This window comes from Protopterus annectens, chromosome 3.part1 (genome assembly GCF_019279795.1).
Source record: "Protopterus annectens isolate FY-2018-M chromosome 3.part1, PAN1.0, whole genome shotgun sequence".
NCBI lineage: Eukaryota > Metazoa > Chordata > Ceratodontiformes > Protopteridae > Protopterus > Protopterus annectens.
This window is the reverse complement of record NC_056732.1, coordinates 1,847,896,077-1,847,922,740: the sequence shown is the minus strand read 5'-3', so window position 1 is coordinate 1,847,922,740 and position 26,664 is coordinate 1,847,896,077. Positions and strand designations below refer to the sequence as shown.

At 40.9% G+C, this 26,664-nt stretch overlaps 1 protein-coding gene across 1 annotated transcript in view; it reads left to right on the top strand.

Annotated features, from left to right (window-relative positions):
• The first annotated feature begins 4,229 nt into the window (after positions 1-4,229).
• LOC122797917 (zinc finger protein 302-like) overlaps positions 4,230-26,664 on the top strand; it is a 116,271-nt gene continuing 93,836 nt past the window's right edge. Inside the window, exon 1 of the mRNA XM_044066436.1 lies at positions 4,230-4,349. Coding sequence (XP_043922371.1) covers positions 4,338-4,349 — 12 coding nt within the window. The 5' untranslated portion in view covers positions 4,230-4,337. The remainder of the gene's footprint in view (positions 4,350-26,664) is intronic.

The window sequence follows — 26,664 nt, the reverse complement described above, 5'->3', positions numbered from 1 at the left end:
GTTCCTTCTTTTCGCATACAACCAGTACCTACATCCCTCATTTGTAACCTCATTCAAAAACTCAAGCCATGCACCCCTTCTGCTGACTGTATACCAGCAGAATACCTGCAAATTGCAGCTAAAGCTATTGCCTACCCTATTTCTATCCTTATTAATAGAACTATTTGAGAAAGTAAAAGCCCTCTTATATGGAAGGTCTCTCACATCATTCCTCTACATAAAGATGGGACATCAATTGATATTTCCAACTTTAGACCAATCGCCCTACTCTCTCCTATACCTAAAATAATGGAAAAATGCATCCACCAACAACTACTTGACCATCTCCTCCACAACAATTTACTTGTCAACTGCCAACATGGTGTCAGACCGTTCTATAGTACTTCAACTGCCCTGCTATCCTTTTCTGACTGTATAAACAAAAATTGTAACAATAACTCTTTCCTCCGCTATGTTTATCAACCTTTCAAAAGTCTTTGATATGGTCAACCATAATCTGCTTATTGAGGTATTAAAAGCCCATTCACTGGACGCACAGGCATTACTCTGTTTGAATCTTATTTAGACAACCAACATCAAGCAGTCCTTTGGGACAATAAGCTTTCAACTCCCCTCCCAGTAAACATTGGAGTACCTCAAGGCTCTATCCTAGGCCCTCTTCTCTTTTCAGTATTTATTAATGACCTAAATACTAAAATTCCTCAAGCCACCTGCATACAGTATGCTGATGATTCTACTTTAATCTGTTCAGCTAGATCCCCAACCACACTCCAGACCCTCACCCAATCTGTATTTCATACTATTGAAAATTGGTTCATGCAACACTGCCTCCTCCTGAACCCCAAAAAAACAAAATTATTACTCTTTAGTCCTACTCTAAAATCACCACAATTTCTCTTCACTATAACCTCTAACAATGGAACCACCATATTCCCTGATACTACAACCCGTCTCCTGGGCATAACCATAGACAACAACCTTAGCTATGATGATCAAATCAACACTACTATAAAATCTGTCAACAAAAAACTAGGTTCCCTGTATAGAATCAAACCCTTCCTTACACCAACAGCCAGAACCACTATAGCCCAGACTCACCTGATCTCTACCCTGTTCTATGCTGCTGCCATTTATACTAATCTTTCTAAAAACAACCTTAACAAACTTGCCACTAGCTATAATAACATAGCCAGATTTGCCACTGGCAACCCTTTTAGAACCCACCACTGTCTCAACCTCAAACAATTGGGATGGTTAGAACTGCAGCACCAACTACTTTGTCATCAACTTACTATAACCCAAAAGATACTTTACCACCCCAATAATACCCCAATCCTCTCTAATCTGACTACCCCTTACAAAAACCTTTCAACTCTTCGCTCAGCTAATAAGTTTCTAGTTTCCACTATTAAATCTAACAACAAAGCTGGAGACTCTCTATTCACTAACACTGTGGGAAAAGCATGGAACCAGTTTCCAAGTGAACTTTCTACTTTCTCTTCCACACATCTTTTTAAAAAAACATCCCAAAGAGAATCTTAAAACTCACTGGCTTTGTCCCTGCACAAACCCTGACTGATTTTCCACTTTACCCATTCCTGCTCTCCCTTTTACTTCACTTCTCCAGTGTACTATATTGCTCAAACCTTTCAATGTCCTTTTTGCTGTACTATGTTTCCTACCTGTACTAACAAATAAACTAACAAGAAAAAAAAAAACTTTTTATAACTTTTTAAAATGTATTACTCTTTGTGTTTTTTCCCTGTCAAATATTGTTTCTTCTTCTGTATTTTATCTTAGTTTCATTCCCCTCTAAATAACTCGGCACACAATATTTTTTGTTTTTCTTTTTTTCTTTCACAAATATTCAAATATTGTTATTATCTGTACTTGATAATAGCTTATTTTTTTATATTAATATTGTATAATAAGTTTTCTGTCTATGCTTGGAGCTTTTCTCCCCGGGCCTCCACTGAAAATGGACATGTATCCAGTTAGACTAGCCCAGTCAACAAATGTAAATAAATAAATAAATAAAAATAAATAAATACTTGTTTTCGTTAAGAGTTTGGAGGGCCCTTGAAACAACAAAGCTCTTGGCACCTAAAAGACAATGCACAATTAACCCATTTTGTCCACCCCTGTGAGAATGGAGTCTGTGTTTTTTACTATGGAGTTACAACTCACCGGTGAATTTTTATTTATAGATATTTACAGATTTGTTTCTTACAATGTTTATATGACCATTACTCTATACAGTTGGAAATGAAAAATCTGCCTTTTTGGTGATAGCATAAAATGTGCAACAGGAATGATATTATTTAAGAAACTGCAAATAAATAAATAAATAAAATTGAAAGGATATTGGCAAGACTGAAAGAGTGATCTATAACAAGGTAGATTACATTTTATTTATTTAACGTTTGTTTACTAGGAAATTCTGACTTGGAATGAACCTATTTTCAGTAGATGCCCAGGGAGAAACACTCCCCACGCATGTCTTTGTAATGTGGGAGGAAGCTGGACCACCCAGAGGAAATGCACACAAACAGAGGGAGGACATGGAGACTCCACACAGAAGGCATCCCAGCTGAGAATCGAACCAGAGAACCTCTTGTTCTGAGGTGACGACATTAACTGCTGCATCACTGTACCGCCATTCACTCTAAAAAATGGAAAATAATATATATAGGATTCAATACCTGCAAAAGAGTATGCTTCTGGGAAGGAAACAGTAATGATACTGGTAGAACGGGACTTGGGGCATTCATATCACAAGGGCTAATGTTACGTTAGCAGGGTGGCAACATGGCAAATAAGAGAGGCAGAGTACTGACATTCATAGGAAGAGGCATCAGCAGCATAACACAAGAAATAATTCTTTGTTGCCCTCTCTGCCTTTTTCTACTTATAATATAATATAATATAATATAATATAATATAATATAATATAATATAATATAATATATACCTATTCATGTAAAGAGCCATGGTGGTGCAGCGGTAGTATTGTTACCTCACAGCAAGAGGTTCTCCCATTCAATCCCCGGCTGGAGCGCCTTCTATGTGGAATCTGCATGTCCTCCCCATGGTCGAGTGGTGTTCGAAAGACATGCGTAGAATGGGCGTGCCTTTGTTGAAGGTTGGACGTCGAGCTGGCAACGTAAAAATCTACTGCCAATAATTAGCGGACTGGAGTTCCTCTGTGGCAACCCATAACCGGGAAAAGCCGAAAGAAGAATAACAACCTATTCATGTAAAGCTTGTGAGCATCTTGCCTGAATCTTCTGTGGTAAGCTGACAGAAGGTTATAGAATGGACAGAATAGGGCAGCCAAACATTCCTTGTATGCCTTTGAAATATATTTTTCTGTAGTCAGCAGTGGATTAAGAAATACTACTGACTTTACAGCACAACAGGGGAGCTTATCAATGGATATGTTAAACAGAATAGTATATCTTGACTTTTTTCCATGCTGTATGTAAAATGAATAGGACTCTACTTACATTTTTAGTTAGATCTGCCCTATATTCATGTGCTACCTATAGACACTGATCCTCATTTGGCTAAACACATGAAAAGTGACGGGGAACATTGACAATAATAAAGCAGTGTATTCAGTCTTTAAGAATTCAAAACACAGCAGAAAACTGACACATTCCTAATGTCTCAGCTGTCCCTGATTTTGGCTCAGAATTTTTCACTATGTTTCCTAATCCCTCCTAAAACTGACAGTTTTGGGGAGTAACAGTGGTGGATTACACTTAATGACAATAATTAGAGTTACAAACATCTTTTACTTCAGAAAGAAAGTGCATATAAAAGTGCAAGAAAACAGACACTTGTGTTCCAGTCAGACTATCTTGGCAAACAAATGTTAAATAAATAAATGTTAAGTTAATTCACATTCTCTTGTCCTATCAGCTTCTCAAGTTAATAGTACTAATATTAAAAAAAAAAAAAAAAAAAAAAAGTGTCCCTGATTATTTCTGGATTTGTCTCCAATTCTGGAGGTAAGAAGCTGAGATTTATGATGAAACCTGGTTTACACTGCATTCAGCACAAATTTGTCTGGTAAAACTATCTTCACTAGTAATGCTGTCTAAAAAACTGGCTCTAGCCTATCTTATAGAATATTTAGATGATCCACTCCCTCTTGTAGCTTTGTAGCAGCTTTATCTCATGAATATTAATCAGGAACACATTTGCCAGTTGCACAGGAAGTGAAAGCTGTTTTGCAAAAAGTTATTGGAACGTTTGTGTTTTCTTTGCAGAAAATCACAGGAATACTTTTTTAACTTCTTGACATTGTAGGTTGAAGGCTGAATTTGGAGATTATGAAGTTGGAGGTAAGACATGACCTAAAGAGAAAACTTGCTTTCTTTGTACAGGTGTTAATCTGTTCACCTCATCCCAAAATATGAATGCCAGCAGCGCATGAGTGTGTGAATGTTGTAGTTTTTCTTGCTGATAGTGGGTCTAGAGCAGGGAAATATGAAGCTGCAGGTAAGGAATTCTCAGCTGCAGAAGGAAATGGTTTATGTTAAATAAATAGTAATTGCACCTCTGATCTTAACCTCTAAAGGGCAGTAAATTCCTATATATTTGAACCTGTCAGTTTGTGCTGATGGAAACAGATCTAGGCATGTGAATGTGGAGATAAGGAATGTAGTGTGCAAAGAACTGAAATGGGGACTGTTTTTTTCTTTTCTCTGTACATTATTAGATCCTCTATTTGATGGGAGCACTTCAGTTAACACAAAAAATAAACTGAAATTCAGCTGGTCTTTTGTTTTGGTAGAAATTGTGTTCTGTTTTTGTATTCAACAGCATTAAACATTTATTTATAAATACATATTTTTAGGTATTACTAAATCTATGTATGTATGATGGTGGAGGTATTCTTCATTGCTAAGACTCCCCAAAGTCAAGCAGCTTTCATTCCTGCATAATGTCTACGAGCCATCCAAAAACTGTAAAAGTACAGAAACATTAATGAGAAGTGAATGTTATACAGGTCATCACTCCATCTAGAAAACCTGATGCTGTGGATGTTTGTCTCACCATTAGGTTTAATTACACATGAATGGTGGTACTGTTTGATAGTTTCTGTCTTTCTCCTCCTCAGAGCAGACCGTAGTGCATATTACACAGTCTGGGCTACAGGATTAGTAATGGTGATTGTAGTATAAAAGAGACAGCTTCTGCTTTCTCACTATGGAGTCGGCTTAAAGGATCATGTATTGCCACCAGTTGATACTTTGCAGTTACCACTACTGAAGTGTTGTTGGGTAACCATAAGTGAGCCTGAGGCTATCGAAGTCCCTTTGATTGCCTCACAAAAGTGTAAACACGCTGTTTGATGTATAATACTGTTGTATTTTGCAATGTCATGTTCTGTAGAAACTGACAAAATGATAACATAAATAACTGAAATCAAAGATGAAGAGGTATTATTTTTGAAAAAGGAACCTGCCTCCTGTTTCTATTTCTCCCTTCAGGAAGTTTCTACAAGACATGCTGGGGTCTATCTGATATTTTGTGTGTTGTTTATTATTATAGTGTTTATGACTGTGTGACAATATAGCATACTATATTTTATGCAAACTTTACAGTATAGGAAGCATATTACATCAGATAGTTTGTCGGGTTTTGTAATTGGGTGGCCAGTAGTGCAAGGGTTAACGTTGTCACCTCACAGCAAGAGGTTCTCCGGTTTAACCCAAATTTTATGCCACCCAAATCTGCTTTGGCTGTTATTTCTTTCGAAAATGTGGTTTGTAGGAAGGTAGAGAAAGAGTTTGGGGCTTTTCTTAATAACACCAAGAGTTTTAACCTAAGCAAAGAAGAATGGTTGGAGTTACAAATTGTCAGATCCCACCTGGATAAATATGTCTTTAAAGAGACAGACAAAGGGGGTAACTTGGTAATTATGAGTAAGACAGGTTACTCTGAGATGGTTTATTGGATGGAGAGGAAAGGTTAGGTTTGTTAACAAGTAAAGATGTTAAAAAGTTGTCAGTAAAGGAACCCAAAGATCGAAAATTTCATGCCATTCCTAAAATTCATAAGGATATGATGAAACCTTTCAGGGAGACCTATTGTGTCCATGATTGTTCGTATTTGGAGTATGTGGGTTTATTTTTGGACCCTCGATTTAAAAACATATTTGGTTAACGTACCTTCCCACATAAAAAAACACTGGTGAATTGTGTCGTGGACTAAAGGGGGTTAAGTGGCAGGATGAATACGTTTGGGTGACCATTGACATGTGTTCATTGTATACCAACATAAATATTACATTGGGTTTGGAAGCGATGTTTAAGATTATGGGTGAGGGACCCAGAACCCCCTTTCTGTTAGCTATTTTGGAGTTTTGTCTCAGTCACAATTATTTCAGGTGGGACAATAAACTTTTCTTACAGAAGACGGGTACAGCAGTGGGGGCAGCTTTCACCCCTACTTATGCTATAATATACATGGATGATTTTGAAAATCGATTCATGTATCCTACAGAATATTTTTCAAAAAATGTGGTTTATTATAAAACATACTCCTCAAAGGTTAAAGTTTGCTTGTCAGATAAATTCATTTGTTATCAGTTTTTTAGATGTTGAATTGTGTGTAGATCAGAGTTCACAAATTCAGTATAAACCCTACAGGAAACCCACTTCTTTGAATAATTTTTTGCATGCTGAGAGCATGCATCCCCCGCATTTAGTTAAGTCTTTGCCCCTTGGTGAATTTAAAAGAATTTTTCACAACACATCTTAGGAAGAACTTAAGACATTCTTTTTGAATGAGGTGAATGATAGGTTAAGTAGACAAGGATATTCTAATGAATTATTAAGGATGGCTTGTCAGAATGTAGAAAATACAGGTAACAGATTCGTAAGGGGTAGGCAATGCACAAAAACTTCTCTTATAAGAGAAGCCAATGAACATGAAAGGTTATTTTTTGTGGCAAAATATTCACTTTTTTCTAGTAAAATGGAGAAAATCGTTAGAGAATATTGGGACTTGGTGTCACATAATGGTAGTGTGGGACATCTTTCTCCTACATATGTCACCTTTTCTTATAGCAGGTATAATAACCTGAAATAAATATTGTGGGGTGATGGGGCACACCATGGTAACACTGATAGAGTGGGCACACAAGCTTGTGCTTTATGCTCGGTGTACCGTAGGGTTAAGAATTTGAATGGTTGGAAGATCAATGGTAAATTGTACAAAGCCACAGAGGCTTTCAACTGCAATTCCCAAGGGGTTGCATATATCATTGGGTGTGGTTGCCAAGAAACCAGATGGTATGTCAGGCAGACCAAAAGAAAAGTTAAGATCAGGGTTATGGAACACCTAGGGGATGTTAGAAATGACAGGGTTGAAGGTCAAGTGCGTCATCATTTTACTTCTATACATGGGGGCTCTATTAATAGCTTGTTTTTCAGTGTGTTGGTACGTCCCCATTTAACGTTTGGAGGGAGTTTTAAAGAGGCACTAAACAGGTTGGAGTGTAGAATGATTTTGAATTTTAGAACACTTTTCCCTAGGGCTATGAATATTAAAACCAACATAATGTTATAGTAATAGAAAAATGTTTTTGATGTGCTGTCATATGAAAATACATATTATATAATGTGAATGTATTTTGGAGTGGCTTTTGAAGTGTCTTTAAAAGTGATTGTTGCTGTTAAAGGTGATTGTTATTCTATTCTATTTGTACTTGTTGCTGTTATAAGTAGGCTATGCCCTTAAAAATGTGTAAACAGTGATGAGAGTTTTTAATTGTAGTAATTGGATTATTAGATAATTGTTGGCACAATTTATTATGTAAATGTTGGCACATATATATTGGGTGAAATTTTACATTAATTTATTCCTTAGAAGGCGAAAGGCCGAGGTACCAGAATAAACTTTGGCACTTGCACCTGTCGTTGTGTGGATGTGTTGCAGTTCAGCGTTTCTTTTCTTATGAGGTTATTTTGGTTTATATCAGAGTCCACAAGACATGCTGGGTTCTGTGTGATATTTTGGGTGTTGTTATATTATAGTGTTTATGATTGTGTGACAGTATAGCATGCAATATTTATGCAAACTTTAGAGTATAGCAAGCATATTACATCAGATAATTTGTCAGGTTTTATAATTGGGTGGCCAGTGGTGCAATAGTTAACATTGTTGCCTCACAGCAAGAGGTTCTCCAGTTCAATTCTTAGCTGGGGTCCTTTCTATGCAGAACCTGCATATCCTCCCTGCGTTCATGTGGATTTCCTCCAGGTACTCCGGTTTCCTCCCACAATCCAAAGACATATGTCTGGAGTGTTTTTCCCTGGGTCTCTGCTGAAAATAGTCTCTGTCCTAGTTGGACTTTCCCGGTCAACAAATGTTAAACAAATAAATAATATGGAATCCGGTTGCAGTTTGTGTTGTGGGGGGGTGCACAAATAAATAAAAATAAACATGTGCCAGCATCAACAACAAGACTGTGAAACTGGAAGACTGTATTTTTAATCAGGTTGACAGTCTAATTTTTGTTATTTTTATTTTGAGGTCAGAAGCACAGCTGTTATTGACTCATTGGCCCATTTACACCCATTGGGAGCAACTATTCACTGAAAGATAGTATCTGGGAAGCTGTCATAGTTTACTGTGCCCTGTCCCCCATTATTTCTCAGGAGTCTGAATGAATGAGATGCTGGCAGTGTTGGGACCCATGCGTGTATGCTTCTTAGCATGCATATCGTCAGCTACACAGCATGCTGCTTCTTAGCATGCATATCCTCAGCTATGCAGCATGCTGCTTCTTAGCATGCATATCCTCAGCTACGCAGCATGCTGCTTCTTAGCATGCGTATCCTCAGCTATGCAGCATGCTGCTTCTTAGCATGCGTATCCTCAGCTACGCAGCATGCTGCTTCTTAGCATGCATATCCTCAGCTACGCAGCATGCTGCTTCTTAGCATGCATATCGTCAGCTACACAGCAAGCTGCTTCTTAGCACGCATATCGTCAGCTACACAGAATGCTACTTCTTAGCATGCATATCCTCAGCTACGCAGCATGCTGCTTCTTAGCATGCATATCCTCAGCTACGCAGCATGCTGCTTCTTAGCATGCATATCCTCAGCTACGCAGCATGCTGCTTCTTAGCATGCATATCCTCGGCTACGCAGCATGCTGCTTTTTTAGCATGCATATCCTCAGCTGTGCAGCATGCTACATGGTGACTACATTTGTCCTGAGCCTTGTGCTGTTTAGCTACAGCACTCACTTTCTATTTGATGTCAATGTTACAGTGGACTGGGCTCCATGTGTCTCTTCCATGATGACGGAGTCAGCTCTGGCCACTCCTTCCCCAGATAGCTCCTTTTTGTGCTTCAGTTACTGGTCAGTCCAGGGTTGCAGTCAGGGCTTTATGCCTCTGTACTGTGCAGCTGATTACTTCTTATATTCTTAATCTGCACAGAATGAGGATCTGGGGATCAAAAAAGCATTCACAAAACGGGGAATAAGATATGCTGGGCACATAGAGAGCTGGGACATTTTGATTAGATATAATTTGTTGCCCTTATTTCCACTATGGAGAGTGGAGGTAGGAAAAAGACTGGACTTTTATGTTGGAGGGATATAAAATTTTAAAACAGGACCATTGTATCCAGTATGAGGGTATTGGATGCAGAAGGAATAATCCAGCCATATGGCAACCACCATGTAGGACTTGGGGATTATGTGGAAACATTGGCACATTTCATTAGTGGTTCCTTTAACATTGTACCCTAAAAGGTTTGGCATCTACAAGTCTGGAACATGGTGCTGTTACATGGGGGGTGTTGAATTTTGCATTTATGAAAAACAGATAAATTTCCGTTAGATTGATGACAGCATTACCCAAAAGATCCCAGGCAGGGAGCGTTCATAGCAAGGAAGTTGCACTAGATGAGCCTGATACATTACAGTCAAGGAATGGGACCCTTGGGAAATGGGTGGGTATTATACATTGATTTCAGTATGGTTTTTGATCCACAGTCAGAAGGACAGATTGGGGAGGAGAGTCATGCGTTTGACGGTGACACCAACATGGGAACAGTAGTGAATACCGAGCTGGGATGTTATGACAGCATGCATAGTCATGGAGGAATAAAGCCTTTCTGTGTTGGAGGGAAGCCTTCTAGCTTATCAGTGGGAGTGGTAAGCATTAGGTAACCTGTCTACCACATAAGGAGTGGTTCTGGCCCAGAATTTGTAGTTATTGTCCATCCATCTCTCTCAACTTTCTGATTTGAAGGCCTGCATTTGCATTTGTTTCTGTCCTGTAACTCCTGGGCCCATCTCATTTGCTCACTCAAAAAATAAAATCTGCTTTTACTGTATTTGTGTTTCTTCCTACTTTATTTTGCTTTTGCGTCATCTTAAAAGTACTCAATTGTATTTATTACTGCTTGGTGTAACTCATTCTAAGCCTTTTAGTTTAAGCACTTGGGCTTCAGACCATTTGTTTTACATTAAGAAGGTTTGTGGTCTGCACTGTAGTGGCAGAACAGGTAGCTTACATCCTTCTAAGTTGGGAACTGCTGATTGAGGTCTCAGTGTCTGTTATTCTAAAAGTGTATTAATTCTGGTTTAAGCACTTGGGCTTCAGGCCAGTTATTTTACATTAAGAGGGTTCGTGGTCTGCACTCTTGTGGGAGGAGAGGCTGGACTCTGCCCTTCTGAGCTGGGAATTTCTGGTTAAAGGCTTATAGTGCCTGCATATTTGAACTGCTTCTTACTGAAATTGGTACAACTTGTTTGCTGTAGCATAGACTAGATCCAGGCCTGCTGAATCTAGCTTTGTTTGTATGCTTGTTGTTTGTTTGCTTGTTATTTCCCTGAAACGCTAATTCCACCTAAAACGCGGCTTTTCAGCACTTCTGTGGATCCCTAGTGATATCTGCATTGCTTACTGTACTTATTTCCTTGTTTCACTTGAAAGAAAGTTACTGTTTGGCATTTTTGCATTTAAGTTACCTGTAACACATTGCATTTAAGTTACCTGGCACTTGCTCACTAAAGCAATTATATAAGTCAGCGCTAAAAATTAAAAGCACTACACCCTCACAAACTCCCCTTGAGTACCTTGTTCCCCATTGGCCCTTTTTTCAATTATAAAGGAATTCCTAATACTATTCTAGCATGTCCAAAGGTCAGTTGTCAATCTCCTCTCCAGTCCAGCTGGTGAATCTGGGAATCTTGAGGCAATGTTACAACTGCCTCATGTACACAGACAACCCTCTCTTCCTCCCAACAAATTCCAACACATGTGAGAGATGCAACCATATAGCCAAACTGGAGGCTAAGCTCTCTCAACTCAGTACTGGCGTAACCAGTCAGGAGGAGAAGGAAACCACACTCACTACAATTCCAGTCTCACATAGACCTACCACGACAGCAAACCAAACACATAAACACACAAAACATACTCGGAGGCACTAAATAAAAATCTGCCTAAGCAGCAGAGACCTCCAAAGCAGACACCCAAGCAACTGCTACCCCAAAACAAAACACGTGCAACACATAGCTCACAAAGCTAGTGTGCCGAACAGTCACAGCCCTTAAGGCTAAACAACACACCTGATACACTTGTAATAGGTGACTCTATCGTCAGGCACACTGACGTCCCGCTCACCAGGCTGAACAAGGAGAAGGTAACTGTGAGCTGCCTGTCGGCGCTAGGATCCGCCACATAACACAAGCACTCAGGTCACTCCAAGGCAAGTACAAATATGACTCAGTCATTGTCCATGCTGGTGTGAATGACCTGAGACGTACCTCCCTGGACTACATGAAAAGAGACATAGAGGAGCTCTCTGAGCATGTAGCCCAGGCCAGTATGACCCTAACCTTGAGTAGCATCTTACCCTCACCAAGAATGATGCCACAATATGAAGACAATATGATCAATTTCAACAATTGGCTTAAGTATTGGTGTCATTCAAAGGGGAACCAATGCCTGTCAGCCTGGGATGACATGCTCGACAAGCCACGATGCTTCACTAGGGACGACTTGCACCTGTCACCCCTGGGCTTTCGGATATTGGCAAAGGCTCTTGCTAACCCCATAGTGCCTTTTTTAGGCAAGGCTCAAAAGACAAACCCACCTCCATAGGTATCACAAGGGATAAGAAACTAAGAGTAATGCTACTCAATGCCAGAAGTCCTCTCCTTAGCATGGATAACATCGATATCTGTGCAGTAACAGAAACCTGGTTCAAGGCTCCCGAGAGCACCCCAACACTACCAGGTTATACCTCATACCATGCTTTTCGGCCCCGAAACTTGGACCGAACCACAAAAGGAGGGAGAGTATCAATATTCGTCAAAGATACCCACACCTTCAGGTTAGTGCCACAGCACGAAGCATCAGAGACTATCCATGTGCAACTAACAGTGGGTAAAACTGCCTTCCAGTTTATAGCCTGCTACAGACCACCCTCCCAAACCCAGGAACCCCAATCGGCCTTCCTGAGAACACTGGAAAATATGAAGGTCTCTCCAAACACCATTATATTGGGTGACTTCAACTACCCAAACATAGACTGGGAGCATTACTCTAGCTCCAACACCCTAGCCCAAAGGTTCCTAGAATTTATAAACTCAAATGCTATGGAACAACTTGTTACCACTCCCACAAGAGGGAAAACATACTGGACCTGATCATCACCAACATGGGTACTCTATGCTCCAGACCAGAAGTGTATCCCTCACTGGTAAGATCAGACCATAAACTAATCTCACTGGATATTCACATCCCGACCCCACCCCCTGCCCAGAAAACCACAGTGAAAAACTTCTCTAAAGCACATTTCACACTCCTCAAAACCAAGGTGGAATCCTTCAAAGCCCCGGGCCTGTGGAAAATATGGCCCAGACCTCAGAATCCTTTATAAACGCATTCTATGAACACCTTCAGGAATGCATGGATCATGCAATCCCAAATAAAACCATGACCCAATCCTCCAAAGGCAGACGTCCTGTCTGGTGGACCCCAGCCATAAACAAACTATACAATAGAAGGAGGAAGCTACTACATGATAGAGCAATATTCCAAAAAGGGAAGGCATCTCTGATCAGTATTAGCAAAAAACTACAGGCACTCATAAAATCGTCTAAGGCCGGCTTCGAGAGAAAAATTGTACAGGACGCTAAGGATAATCACAAGGCTTTCTTTAGTTATGTTAGGAACCTGGGTGGGAATTCCCAGATATGCTCAGTCCAAAATGACAAAAAATACACCGAACCCGCAGACATTGCCAACATCCTAGCTGACAGGTTCAGAGTAAACTTCTCTTCCCCCTCCCCACCAAAAGGGCAAATATCTATCCCAGCAGAGTGATGCCCCCCTGACATCTCAGATGCTCAGGTAAGAGCCGCCCTCTCCAAAGCAAAAAACACAGCATCAATGGGACCAGACGGTGTCCCGGGCTGCGTCCTACATGAACTCCAAGAAGAGCTAAACCCAGACATAAAACTACTGTTCATTTTCAGCCTTACTACAGGATATGTACCCAAAGAGTGGCGTACAGCAACAGTGGTCCCTCTCCACAAAGGTGGTGCCTCAACGGATCCTGGAAACTATCGCCCCATAAGCCTGACTAGCTTGGGCTGCAAAGCTATGGAAAGGATCATCATGGACCTCATAAATAAAGATATTGGGGACCTACAGACACTGGATCCTACCCAGTTCGGCTTTGTTAAGGGCAGATCCTGCCTCTTAAACCTAGTTGATTTCTTTGAAACAGTCACCAAGGCCATTGACGAGGGAAGGTGGTCCACACAGCCTACCTGGACCTCACAAAAGCCTTTGATACAATACCCCACTCGGGCATTATAGATAAGCTCACCAGCTTAAATATAAACCCCTATGTCACTAGATGGGTTGCAAACTGGCTCAAGGACAGAACCCACATGGTTAGAATAGCTGGAGCCATGTCAGACTCCAAACCAGTTACAAGTGGCGTCCCACAAGGTTCAGTCCTGGGACCTCTCTTGTTTGGTATATATTTCTTGGAGGTACAGAACTACATGGAAGGACTGTGGCTGACCAAGTTCGCAGATGACTGCAAACTGGGCGCCATAATCGACTCTCCAGCCAACACAAGCATCCTCCAAAAGGGCCTCATAGAAACAGACAACTGGTGCCAGAGCCATGGCCTCAAGCTAAACGCCAAAAGTGTATAGTCATCCCCTTTGGCAAAAACAAAGTGCCCACAAATTACCACATAGGTGGTAATCCATTAAGTACAGAAGAAGTAATTAGGGACCTGGGGACCCAAGTTGATAGCAGTCTCTCATTTGACAACCACGTGGCCAAAGTGGTTAGAAAAACATTTTATATAGCCCACCTAATCATGAAGGGATTCACATCTAGATCGGGGAGGTCATCATGCCTCTTTACTCATCCCTCATCAGGCCCATAATTGAATACAATGCCCCTTTTGGGATGTACCTTACCAGACACCTGCAGCAACTGGAAAGACCCCAAAAGTACCTCACCAAGAGGATCAAAGGGCTCAAACAGATGCCATATGCTGCCCGGTTAAAGAAACTCCAGCTCTACTCAGTGGCATACCACCTGCTCAGAGGCGATCTGTGCCTGACATATAAAGCCATGTCCAACCCGAATTAATGGACATGCTGCACCTCAGAAAATCCAAATCCCATCGAGCTACGCTCGAGAGACTTGAACCTCAGCACTGAAATAAATAGGACATGCTGGAGGGACAGATTCATAACCCAGAGGCTCCCTTCACTCTGGAATAAAATCCCAGTCCAGGTTAGGCAGAGTCCCTCATTGACTGTCTTCAAGAGGAATCTTGATGAGTGGATGGGAGATTGTAGGTTTACCCCGGGTATCACTTCTGTGTCACTGTTAGACAGAGGCACAGTATACTAACCTCGAAAAAGGGCATAGCTAAATTCATTTAAAATGGGTGGCGAAAGCCAAACACACTCTGGCTAGGCTTATAAATGCCCTAGGGCAGATAGCCTAGTAGGAACCTATGAACCTATGGTAACATAGGAAGTTCAACTGATAATAGAGACTTCATAACTAAGCAGGATGGTGGGAAGATGTGCATATGATTTCATATCAGGGAGAAAAGCAGATTATTTTGTTACTATGTAGGCTATGATCATGGCTTACTTAGAGTACTCTGGACATTACCTAAAAGGATGCATTATGTTCATGGTGGCTGGTGCAAGGGTGAGCTTGTGAAAAAGGAAGCAAACCTGTGAGGCCACACTGTGGAGGACAGGCACATGTCGTGTGAAGGGGGGAATTTAAAAAAGGACTAGGACAGATGGATGGATGGATGGACGGACGGATTGTAGAAACATTGGATAATGGCATGCATGATTTGAGTGAATTATGGAAAGGAAATTAACGTAATCTCCACATCACTGCCCCTATTACTAAAAGGAAGTGTTGCTATGGGTTACGTTAGAAACCTGTAGTAATGACTCACAGAGAGTGAATGGGGAAGTATGCCTGGCAATTGATTATACAGTGTTATGGCTATGACAGGGTAAGAATAAAGGGGACTATGGGGAGGAGCGTTAGAAACTTGTAATGGTTTCTCACACTGACACACACACACACACACACACACACACACACACACACACACACACACACACACACACACACACACACACACACACACACACACACACACACACACACACACACACACACACACACGCACACACACGCACACACATAGTACAGTAATTGTTAAAACCCTGAGGCTATAACATGCCCATTGTAATGAGAATGAAGTTTATGGTATTCTTTATTGAAGCTGGTGCAGTGACATATATATGGGACACGTGCATATCTTTGTGAGTGAAGGTAAAAGTTTCAGCAAATGTTTTTTTAATTGTTGCCCTGCTACATTTAAGCAAGGCTCATTATTCCTGAAGGGTGACTGTAGAGATGTGTGTGGTCAGAGATGAAGTTTAGTAATTGGGGGGAAACTGCAGAGGGTTGATACAGTCACAGAAAAGATGGAGGATGTTTTGCTGTTTATGCAGACGCAAACTGGTAAGTGAGACTGATGTGTCACGGAGTTACTGAAGGAAGCAGCACACATGGCAGGAAACTTGATGGAGTAGGACTCTGACCCTGTGTAGCTGGAAGAATGGAGAGGCACCTGGTAAGACCTTTACTTTGATAGCTCAAAACAATGCAAGAACCAAAAGGAATCCTGCCGGAAGAAACGGCATGAGATCTTGATATTAATTGTAGGTATATCATGTTAAATTGAGAGACGTTTTGGTTTACTGTCATTCATCCATTGAGCTTCCAGATACAGGAGTTAAAAGCATGTATTCGCATCTCGGATACATTTTATGATATTAGCTTTGTATCAGAAACATTGTTGAGAAAGGTACAGACAAACTGGGAAAAGGTAAGGTGAATAAATCTTTTGTGTTTATTCTGCGTTTATCTTTTGAATTTAAATAGATGGAAGCATTCGCAGGTTTTGTTGAGAAACTACTCTTCCCATTAGTAATAAGCGATAACCTTGAAACAAAGCTTTCAGAGTGTGGAGCAACTGAAAGAGCAAATTAAAAAATAGATAAGCGATTTTTAACCTTGAAAGCTGCTTTGTGAAAACATCCTCCAAAAGGGCCTCATAGAAACAGACAACTGGTGCCAGAGCCATGGCCTCAAGTTAAACGCCAAAAGTGTATAGTCATCCCTTTGGCAAAAGCAAAGTGCCTACAATTGACCACATAGGTGGTAATCCATTAAGTACAGAAGAAGTAATTAGGGACCTGGGGACCAAGTTGATAGCAGTCTCTCATTTGACAACCACGTGGCCAAAGTGGGTAGAAAAACATTTTATATAGCCCACCTAATCATGAAGGATTCACATCTAGATCAGGGAGGTCATCATGCCTCTTTACTCATCCCTCATCAGGCCCTTAATTGAATACAATGCCCCTTTTGGGATGTACATTACCAGACACCTGCAGCAACTGGAAAGACCCCAAAAGTACCTCACCAAGAGGATCAAAGGGCTCAAACAGATGCCATATGCTGCCCGGTTAAAGAAACTCCAGCTCTACTCAGTGGCATACCACCTGCTCAGAGGCGATCTGTGCCTGACATATAAAGCCATGTCCAACCCGAATTAATGAACATGCTGCACCTCAGAAAATCCAAATCCCATCGAAGCCACGCACGAGAGACTTGAACCTCAGCACTGAAATAAATAGGACATGCTGGAGGGACAGATTCATAACCCAGAGGCTCCCTTCACTCTGGAATAAAAATCCCAGTCCAGGTTAGGCAGAGTCCCTCATTGACTCTCTTCAAGAGGAATCTTGATGAGTGGATGGGAGATTGTAGGTTTACAGGTATCACTTCTGTGTCACTGTTAGACAGAGGCACAGTATACTAACCTCGAAAAAGGGCATAGCAAAATTAATTTAAAATGGGTGGCGAAAGCCAAACACACTCTGGCTAGGCTTATAAATGCGCTAGGGCAGATAGCCTAGTATGAACCTATGAACCTATGGTAACATAGGAAGTTCAATCGGTAATGGAGACTTTATGACTAAGCAGGATGGTAGGAAGATGTGAATATGATTTCATATCAGGGAGAAAAGCAAATTATTTTGTTACTATGTAGGCTATGATCATGGCTTACTTAGAGTACTCTGGACATTACCTAAAAGGATGCATTATGTTCATGGTGGCTGGTGCAAGGGTGAGCTTGTGAAAAAGGAAGCAAACCTGTGAGGCCACACTGTGGAGGGCAGGCACATGTCGTGTGAAGGGGGGAATTTAAAAGGGACTAGGACAGATGGGTGGATGGATGGATGGACGGATTGTAGAAACATTGGATAATGGCATGCATGATTTGAGTGAATCATGGAAAGGAAGTTACCGTAATCTCCATATCACTGCCCCTATTACTAAAAGGAAGTGTTGCTATGGGTTACGTTAGAAACCTGTAGTAATGACTCACAGAGAGTGAATGGGGAAGTATGTCTGGCAATTGATTATACAGTGCTATGGCTATGACAGGGTAAGAATAAAGGTGACTATGGGGAGGAGCGTTAGAAACTTGTAATGGTTTCTCACACTGACACACACACACACACACACACACACACACACACACACACACACACACACACACACACACACACGCACACACACACACACACACACACACACACACACACACACACACACACACACACACACACACACACACACACACAGTACAGTAATTGTTAAAACCCTGAGGCTATAACATGCCCATTGTAATGAGAATGAAGTTTATGGTATTCTTTATTGAAGCTGGTGCAGTGACATATATATGGGACACGTGCATATCTTTGTGAGTGAAGGTAAAAGTTTCAGCAAATGTTTTTTTAATTGTTACCCTGCTACATTTAAGCAAGGCTCATTATTCCTGAAGGGTGACTGTAGAGATGTGTGTGGTCAGAGATGAAGTTTAATAATTGGGGGGGAAACTGCAGAGGGTTGATTCAGTCGCAGAAAAGATGGAGGATGTTTTGCTGTTTATGCAGACGTAAACTGGTAAGTGAGACTGATGTGTCACGGAGTTACTGAAGGAAGCAGCACACATGGCAGGAAACTTGATGGAGTAGGACTCTGACCCTGTGTAGCTGGAAGAATGGAGAGGCACCTGGTAAGACCTTTACTTTGATAGCTCAAAACAATGCAAGAACCAAAAGGAATCCTGCCGGAAGAAACGGCATGAGATCTTGATATTAATTGTAGGTATATCATGTTAAATTGAGAGACGTTTTGGTTTACTGTCATTCATCCATTGAGCTTCCAGATACAGGAGTTAAAAGCATGTATTCACATCTCGGATACATTTTATGATATTAGCTTTGTATCAGAAACATTGTTGAGAAAGGTACAGACAAACTGGGAAAGGTAAGGAGAACAAATCTTTTGTGTTTATTCTGCGTTTATCTTTTGAATTTAAATAGAAGGAAGCATTTGCAGGTTTTGTTGCGAAACTACTCTTCCCATTAGTAATAAGCGATAACCTTGAAACGGAGCTTTCAGAGTGTGGAGCAACTGAAAGAGCAGGATGATAACCTGGGACTTCAGCATAAATGACAGGCGAGTAATGTATCGAATGTTGTTTGAGGGGAGTGCTGTCATAGTGGAAATGCTGTATTTTGTGAAAACAGATGCTTTGTTTAATACACTATCATGTAATGATAGACTATCCATAAAGGTTCATAGATTAGTACTAGGCTAACTACCCATGTGAGCTGCTATAAGCCTAGCCAATTACCTCATGTCAGAATCAAACCCTGCACCTTGTGTCTATAAGGTAAACACTTTAACCATTATGCCAACCTCCTACTGTGGTCTAGGTGGTCTGAAGGCCTAAAAATGACCATAACAGAAACATTTATTTACGTAGATAAGACCTTTCACCTTCTCACCAGTAATTTGTTAGTACCATCTGCATGTTGAGATCAGTTTGCTGGCTTGAAAAAGCAGTGAAAAAGAGACTCATGACCTGTATATTGTCTGGATTCTTCCACTTGGTGAGCGTTACAGTACAGACTATCACCACCACCTGTCCCTGTTTGCTAAACTATATTAAACGTTTGAAAAATCAGCACTGTTGTCAGTCATCCAAAAGGCTGTGATGTTCTCAGATTCAGCATTCAGCCTGTAGAATGGTTATCCCAAAGCTATGGCTTCTTGCTACAGTGGTAGCACTGTTGTCAGTCATCATAAAGGCTGTGACGTTCTCAGATTCAGCATTCAGCCTGCAGAATGGTTATCCCAAAGCTATGGCTTCATGCTACAGTGATAGCACTGTTGTCAGTCATCCAAAAGGCTGTGACGTTCTCAGATTCAGCATTCAGCCTGCAGAATGGTTATCCCAAAGCTATGGCTTCATGCTACAGTGATAGCACTGTTGTCAGTCATCCAAAAGGCTGTGACGTTCTCAGATTCAGCATTCAGCCTGCAAAATGGTTATCCCAAAGCTATGGCTTCGTGCTACAGTGGTATCAGTGCTGTCAGTCATCCAAAAGGCTGTGATGTTCTCAGAGTCAGCATTCAGCCTGCAGAATGGTTATCCCAAAGCTATGGCTTCGTGCTACAGTGGTAGCAGTGCTGTCAGTCATCCAAAAGGCTGTGACGTTCTCAGATTCAGCATTCAGCCTGCAGAATGGTTATCCCAAAGCTATGGCTTTGTGCTACAGTGATAGCACTGTTGTCAGTCATCCAAAAGGCTGTGACGTTCTCAGATTCAGCATTCAGCCTGCAGAATGGTTATCACAAAGCTATGGCTTCGTGCTACAGTGGTAGCACTGTTGTCAGTCATCATAAAGGCTGTGACGTTCTCAGATTCAGCATTCAGCCTGCAGAATGGTTATCCCAAAGCTATGGCTTCATGCTACAGTGATAGCACTGTTGTCAGTCATCCAAAAGGCTGTGACGTTCTCAGATTCAGCATTCAGCCTGCAGAATGGTTATCCCAAAGCTATGGCTTCATGCTACAGTGATAGCACTGTTGTCAGTCATCCAAAAGGCTGTGACGTTCTCAGATTCAGCATTCAGCCTGCAAAATGGTTATCCCAAAGCTATGGCTTCGTGCTACAGTGGTATCAGTGCTGTCAGTCATCCAAAAGGCTGTGATGTTCTCAGAGTCAGCATTCAGCCTGCAGAATGGTTATCCCAAAGCTATGGCTTCGTGCTACAGTGGTAGCAGTGCTGTCAGTCATCCAAAAGGCTGTGACGTTCTCAGATTCAGCATTCAGCCTGCAGAATGGTTATCCCAAAGCTATGGCTTCATGCTACAGTGATAGCACTGTTGTCAGTCTTCCAAAAGGCTGTGACGTTCTCAGATTCAGCATTCAGCCTGCAGAATGGTTATCACAAAGCTATGGCTTCGTGCTACAGTGGTAGCACTGTTGTCAGTCATCCAAAAGGCTGTGACGTTCTCAGATTCAGCATTCAGCCTGCAGAATGGTTATCCCAAAGCTATGACTTCGTGCTACAGTGGTATCAGTGCTGTCAGTCATCCAAAAGGCTGTGACATTCTCAGATTCAGCTTTCAGCCTGCAGAATGGTTATCCCAAAGCTATGGCTTCGTGCTACAGTGGTATCAGTGCTGTCAGTCATCCAAAAGACTGTGACGTTTTCAGATTCAGCATTCAGCCTGCAGAATGGTTATCCCAAAGCTATGGCTTTGTGCTACAGTGATAGCACTGTTGTCAGTCATCCAAAAGGCTGTGACGTTCTCAGATTCAGCATTCAGCCTGCAGAATGGTTATCCCAAAGCTATGGCTTCGTGCTACAGTGGTAGCACTGTTGTCAGTCATCCAAAAGGCTGTGACATTCTCAGATTCAGCATTCCGCCTGCAGAATGGTTATCCCAAAGCTATGGCTTCATGCTACAGTGGTAGCACTGTTGTCAGTCATCCAAAAGGCTGTGACATTCTCAGATTCAGCATGCAGAATGGTTATCCCAAAGCTATGGCTTCGTGCTACAGTGGTATCAGTGCTGTCAGTCATTCAAAAGGCTGTGACGTTCTCAGATTCAGCATTCAGCCTGCAGAATGGTTATCCCAAAGCTATGGCTTCGTGCTACAGTGGTATCAGTGCTGTCAGTCATCCAAAAGGCTGTGACGTTCTCAGATTCAGCATTCAGCCTGCAGAATGGTTATCCCAAAGCTATGGCTTCGTGCTACAGTGGTATCAGTGTTGTCAGTCATCCAAAAGGCTGTGACGTTCTCAGATTCAGCATTCAGCCTGCAGAGTGGTTATCCCAAAGCCATGGCTTCGTGCTACAGTGGTATCAGTGCTGTCAGTCATCCAAAAGGCTGTGACATTCTCAGATTCAGCATTCAGCCTGCAGAGTCAGTCATCCAAAAGGCTGTGACATTCTCAGATTCAGCATTCAGCCTGCAGAATGGTTATCCCAAAGCTATGGCTTCATGCTACAGTGATAGCACTGTTGCCAGTCACCCAAAAGGCTGTGACATTCTCAGATTCAGCATTCAACCTGCAGAATGGTTATCCCAAAGCTATGGCTTCGTGCTACAGTGGTATCAGTGCTGGTAAGTCCAGAATTACAGCTTCGTATCTTATGAGGATGCCTGGTAAACACTACAAAATTAATGCATCATAAATTCATGAGCCACAGTGCGGTACAAAGTTCAGTACAGTACGTGTAAAAAGAGAAGCAGGTGTTCTAAGCTGCATGAAAATGAATTGAGAAGACATAAATATTTTAAAGTGTTTATAAACTCCCCCTTTTACACTCCAAATGTCTGTCCACAACCTTACCGTTCTCTCCATGTCCTCTTGTTCCTTCTGCTTGCCATCCTTACCACTGACCTGTCCTTAAGCTACTGAGCACCCTCTCTCCCCATCCAGGTAGTAATTCAGATTGTGTCCCAAAGCTTGGGGGACTGTAGGGTGCCTATTCTTTGTAACCGTGATCTAGAGCGTGCTAACCTTGCCAAGGGCAAAACACACTTGGAGACTTTGGAAAGTCATAATAAATGGCAGCCCTCCCACAAAGTCCCCTAGCACGCCTATTTGTTAACTGGGTAAGTGAAGGGGTCCGTAGACCCATTTCAGCCATAACCTGGGTCACATTGAGAAAAAGTACAAAAAACAATTCATGACACCTAATAAAGCAGACAATATGAATGCATTACAGGTACAGTTCTTCACAATAATAACCATATTAATGTGATTTTTCCAACAATTTTTCTTTTCTTTCTTATTTTTTTATGTAATTTTCAATTTTTTTTCCTTAAATGCTGTTAATGAAGTGGGTACTTTACTTCAACAGGTATTTTGCTTTGTAGCTTTGGAATCATTTGATTTGTCTAAGACTTCCTCTTGCAGTTGTTTCCTTACATATTTTGAAATATGACCCTCTGTCTCTTATACCTGGATATTGAGAGATCAATTTAAGGTTTAATTCTTCTCTTAAAACAAAATGATTTACTGCCTTGTAATCTAAACATAACTTCTGACATATCTGTATAAAATGGTGTGCAAGTTAAGAAATATTAGAGCCCAGAGTGAATCCTCTGTTAGGAAAAATCTTCTAGCTCAGTATAGGTCAGTATAGGTGGCTTTATTAACAGTGACCTCTGCACACAGTTGTATATTGCCTTTGAGGTTGAGGATGTAGGTAAAAATGCTTTGTAGTTGCCTTTAGCCTGGGAGGCCATATTTACCTCAAATTTGGCTTTGAGAGACTTTATTTGTCCTCTAAATTCTTTGTTTAGTTTGCGACTGCTTTTATTCTCCTTATTTTTGTCATGATTTTCTTTTTGTTATACAGCCTTTTGATGTTGTGATTCCACCAGGGTGGCTTGTTTTTTGAGTTAGTGCTTTACTTTTTCCTGGTGGGTATGGCTACCTCTATACAGTTAACATGCTTGCATAGGCAGCAGTGTTCACAGGGTTTATGGGCCGTGAAAATTTGCCAAGTTATCACTTAATAGTAGGAAGTTAGCCTTAGAGTAGTTCCTGAATATTCCAGGATTACCTAGGTTCTGAGTTTAAGTTTTACTTCATAGGAGATCGTTTTGTGTCTTACCCTACCAGACAATACATTACACTAGGGAGTATGTAGCGCTTTCCCATATAGTGAGGACCAAATCCATTATGTTTGTGTCCCTAGTCTGCAAACTGACAGCCTGATCCAGGGAGTCTATATTTACAAAATCCAGGAATCTCTGTGCCTGCACGTTTGATTTTTGTGTATGATTCACAGTTAATAGTGGGATAATTAAAGTCGCCCATGAATATGGTATTGGGTTGGACGATGAGTGTTTCCAATAAGCTTAAATACTTGCTATGGGTTTCCTGGTTCATAGAGGGGGGGAATTGTAGCTAACAAGGAAGTGGTATGGGGTATTGCCTATGGTGATTTGAACGTGGAGAAGCTCAAGTGCATCTTCATCTTTGACCAGCCTTGAGGTATATTTATTTCTGATGTAAACCGAAATACCTCCACCCTTCGTTCCTGTCTGTGTAGTAGCTGGTCTAAATGTGTGGAAGGCATTATAGCCTTGCACTACTGGTGTGCTGCCTGTGGTTTTAAATCATCTTTCAGTGACCACACAGATGTCAGCAGACACACTTCTGTTTGTTTTTCCAGTTAATAAAATCTTGTCTTGAGTGCAAACAGAAAAGGCTGCTATGAGCACTCCATCTTCCCTGCCAACTCAAGAGCCATCAGTGAAAAGAACACAATCTGGATTCTGTAATGGAATGTCTTTCAAGTCTAACCTAGGAGGAAGAGTATGGTTGACAACAACTGCACAGTCATTTGGTTTTCCTTTGTCTGCTATAGGGATTTAGGTAGCAGGCTTAAAAGGTGGACATTGAGGAATCTGTAAAGAAGTACTATTAAATAAAGACAATTTATATTTAGACAATTATGCTTTAGAGAATTACTGTGTTTTAGTCTGTAATAATAATGCTTCTATGGAGTGGGGCACTGCCACATAAGTCTTGTGCCCGAGAATTAGGGCAGCCACCATTTCCACTAAGTCCACCATAATGGTCCCTGCCCTAAGGCAGTGGGGAGGGCTGCAGCTACAGGATCAAGATTTGTACTAAAATAAACAATAAAACTATAACCTCCATTTCTGTGTTGTGCTAATAATCCCAAATCTACTTTATTTTCGTTCACAACAGAATAAGAAAAATATTTTGGAATAATCTGGCAACCTGAGTTCAGAAGGATTAGAAAGTAATGTTTTCCTTTGTACAAAAGCTTGCTCATGACAGTCTTTCCAGGATAAAGGTTCAGGGCTATCTTTCTTTAGCAATTCTAATAATGGTTTCATTAATTCTGCATAATTAGAAATCTGTTAGAGACAGTTACCTGTTAGTCCAAGAAAAACTTGTAACTGTTTTAATGTTGTAGAGCACAGTGCCGTTTTTTTATCACAGCAGTAAGTGAGACAAAATCTGTCTTGCTTCTTCTGAAATAAGATGACTGAAGTATTGAACCTGCAATTTACATAACTGCAGTTTGTCTTTATTGACTTTAAATCTTTATTCCGCAGCTTTTTCAAAAGAAAAATAGTATTGTGCGTACAATCATAGTAGGTTTTGGAAGGTAGAAGTAAATCATTCAGATATCGCATTAAAGTAAAACAAGGAAATGTAATCTCATCTAATTTCTTTTTCATTCTTCAGAGAAAAGGGTGGGTGATTGTACATATCCCTGCGGTAATCTAGTCCAAGTGTAATGTTTCCCTCTGTACTTATATGCAAAGACATATTGACTAGTGGGATCTATAGTATGGGAACAGAAGAGAATGCAGAAGAACTACATATCAGTGAGAAACTTGGAGCATCTGATGGAATAGAACTCAGGATTGTGGCAGGATTAGGGACTACTCAGAAAGTTGGTACTACTGCTACACTGACTCTCATAAATCTAAATCTCATGTGAATCTATAAGTATTTTTCCTGATTTCTTAACTGGCAAAATAAGAGTATTACAGGGACTTCAAGTTGGGACAATTATGCCTTGTTGTAATAAGGCTAAAATAACAGGCCTGATTCTGTTCTCTTCTTCAGTCAACATAGGATAATGAACTACCATAGGCAGGTGCTCAGAAGGTTTTAGTGTTATATGCACAGGTTCTGCATCTTTTATGAGCCCTACCTCATTTTCATGGGTAGTTCAGAGCTGTGGAGGGATTACTTTTAATTCCTCCAAATCAGCATTTCCTATTTTTTGTTATAATGTTAAAATATCAAAAAGGGAATCTTCACCTGTGCAGATGTCATGAAAATATAATCCTGAATGTTCATTATGATATCTAAAAATACACTATCTGGTGTAGAATAAACATTACATCTCAATTTACATAATAAATCTCTATCTAGCAGATTTAAAGAGGCAGATTTTCCTACAATAAAAGCATGCTGTTCTTTTAGAGGATTAATTTGAATAAGAATAGGTGTTATTTTTGGGTAGTGTAGAAGAACTCCAGACACAACCACATCCTGAATTCTATTGTCTGTTCCTATTGTGGAAGGTGTTCAGCATTTGCTGAAGTAATCGTAGATGGAGTGACTCGTGTATTGATGAGAAATGGAATAGGTGGATTTTGCACTGTAACTTTGACAAAAGGACCATCTTGATCAATCAATACCAAGTGAAATAACTGTGATTCCTGTTCATGGCTATCCTGACGACTTTGTTGCCATGCTAGTGGCTGACAAGGGGTCCATATCATGGCATCGAAAAGGCCATTAATCGGAGTTGCCCCCCACTAATTATATATACCAACTCCGAGATCATACTACAGTGAGGAAAGGGCAAATTTTCCAATCTTCACTGTACCGAGATCTCACAATACACACCTTGATGAATGGCATTTTCGATATTAAAGCCGTTGATTAACAGCCTTTTTGATGCCATGATATAGACCTGCTGGCAAGCAGTATTCCATATAGGAGGATTTCTTTCAGGTTGCTCTGGTGTTTGGACATTTGGCAAATTTGTTTGTTGTAGAGAGATAGGGCACTCATTTCACTGATGTCCAAACTGACAATTAAAATAAGATGCGGCTCAACCTTTCAGTGACTGTAGTGATTTAGGGGGATAATAA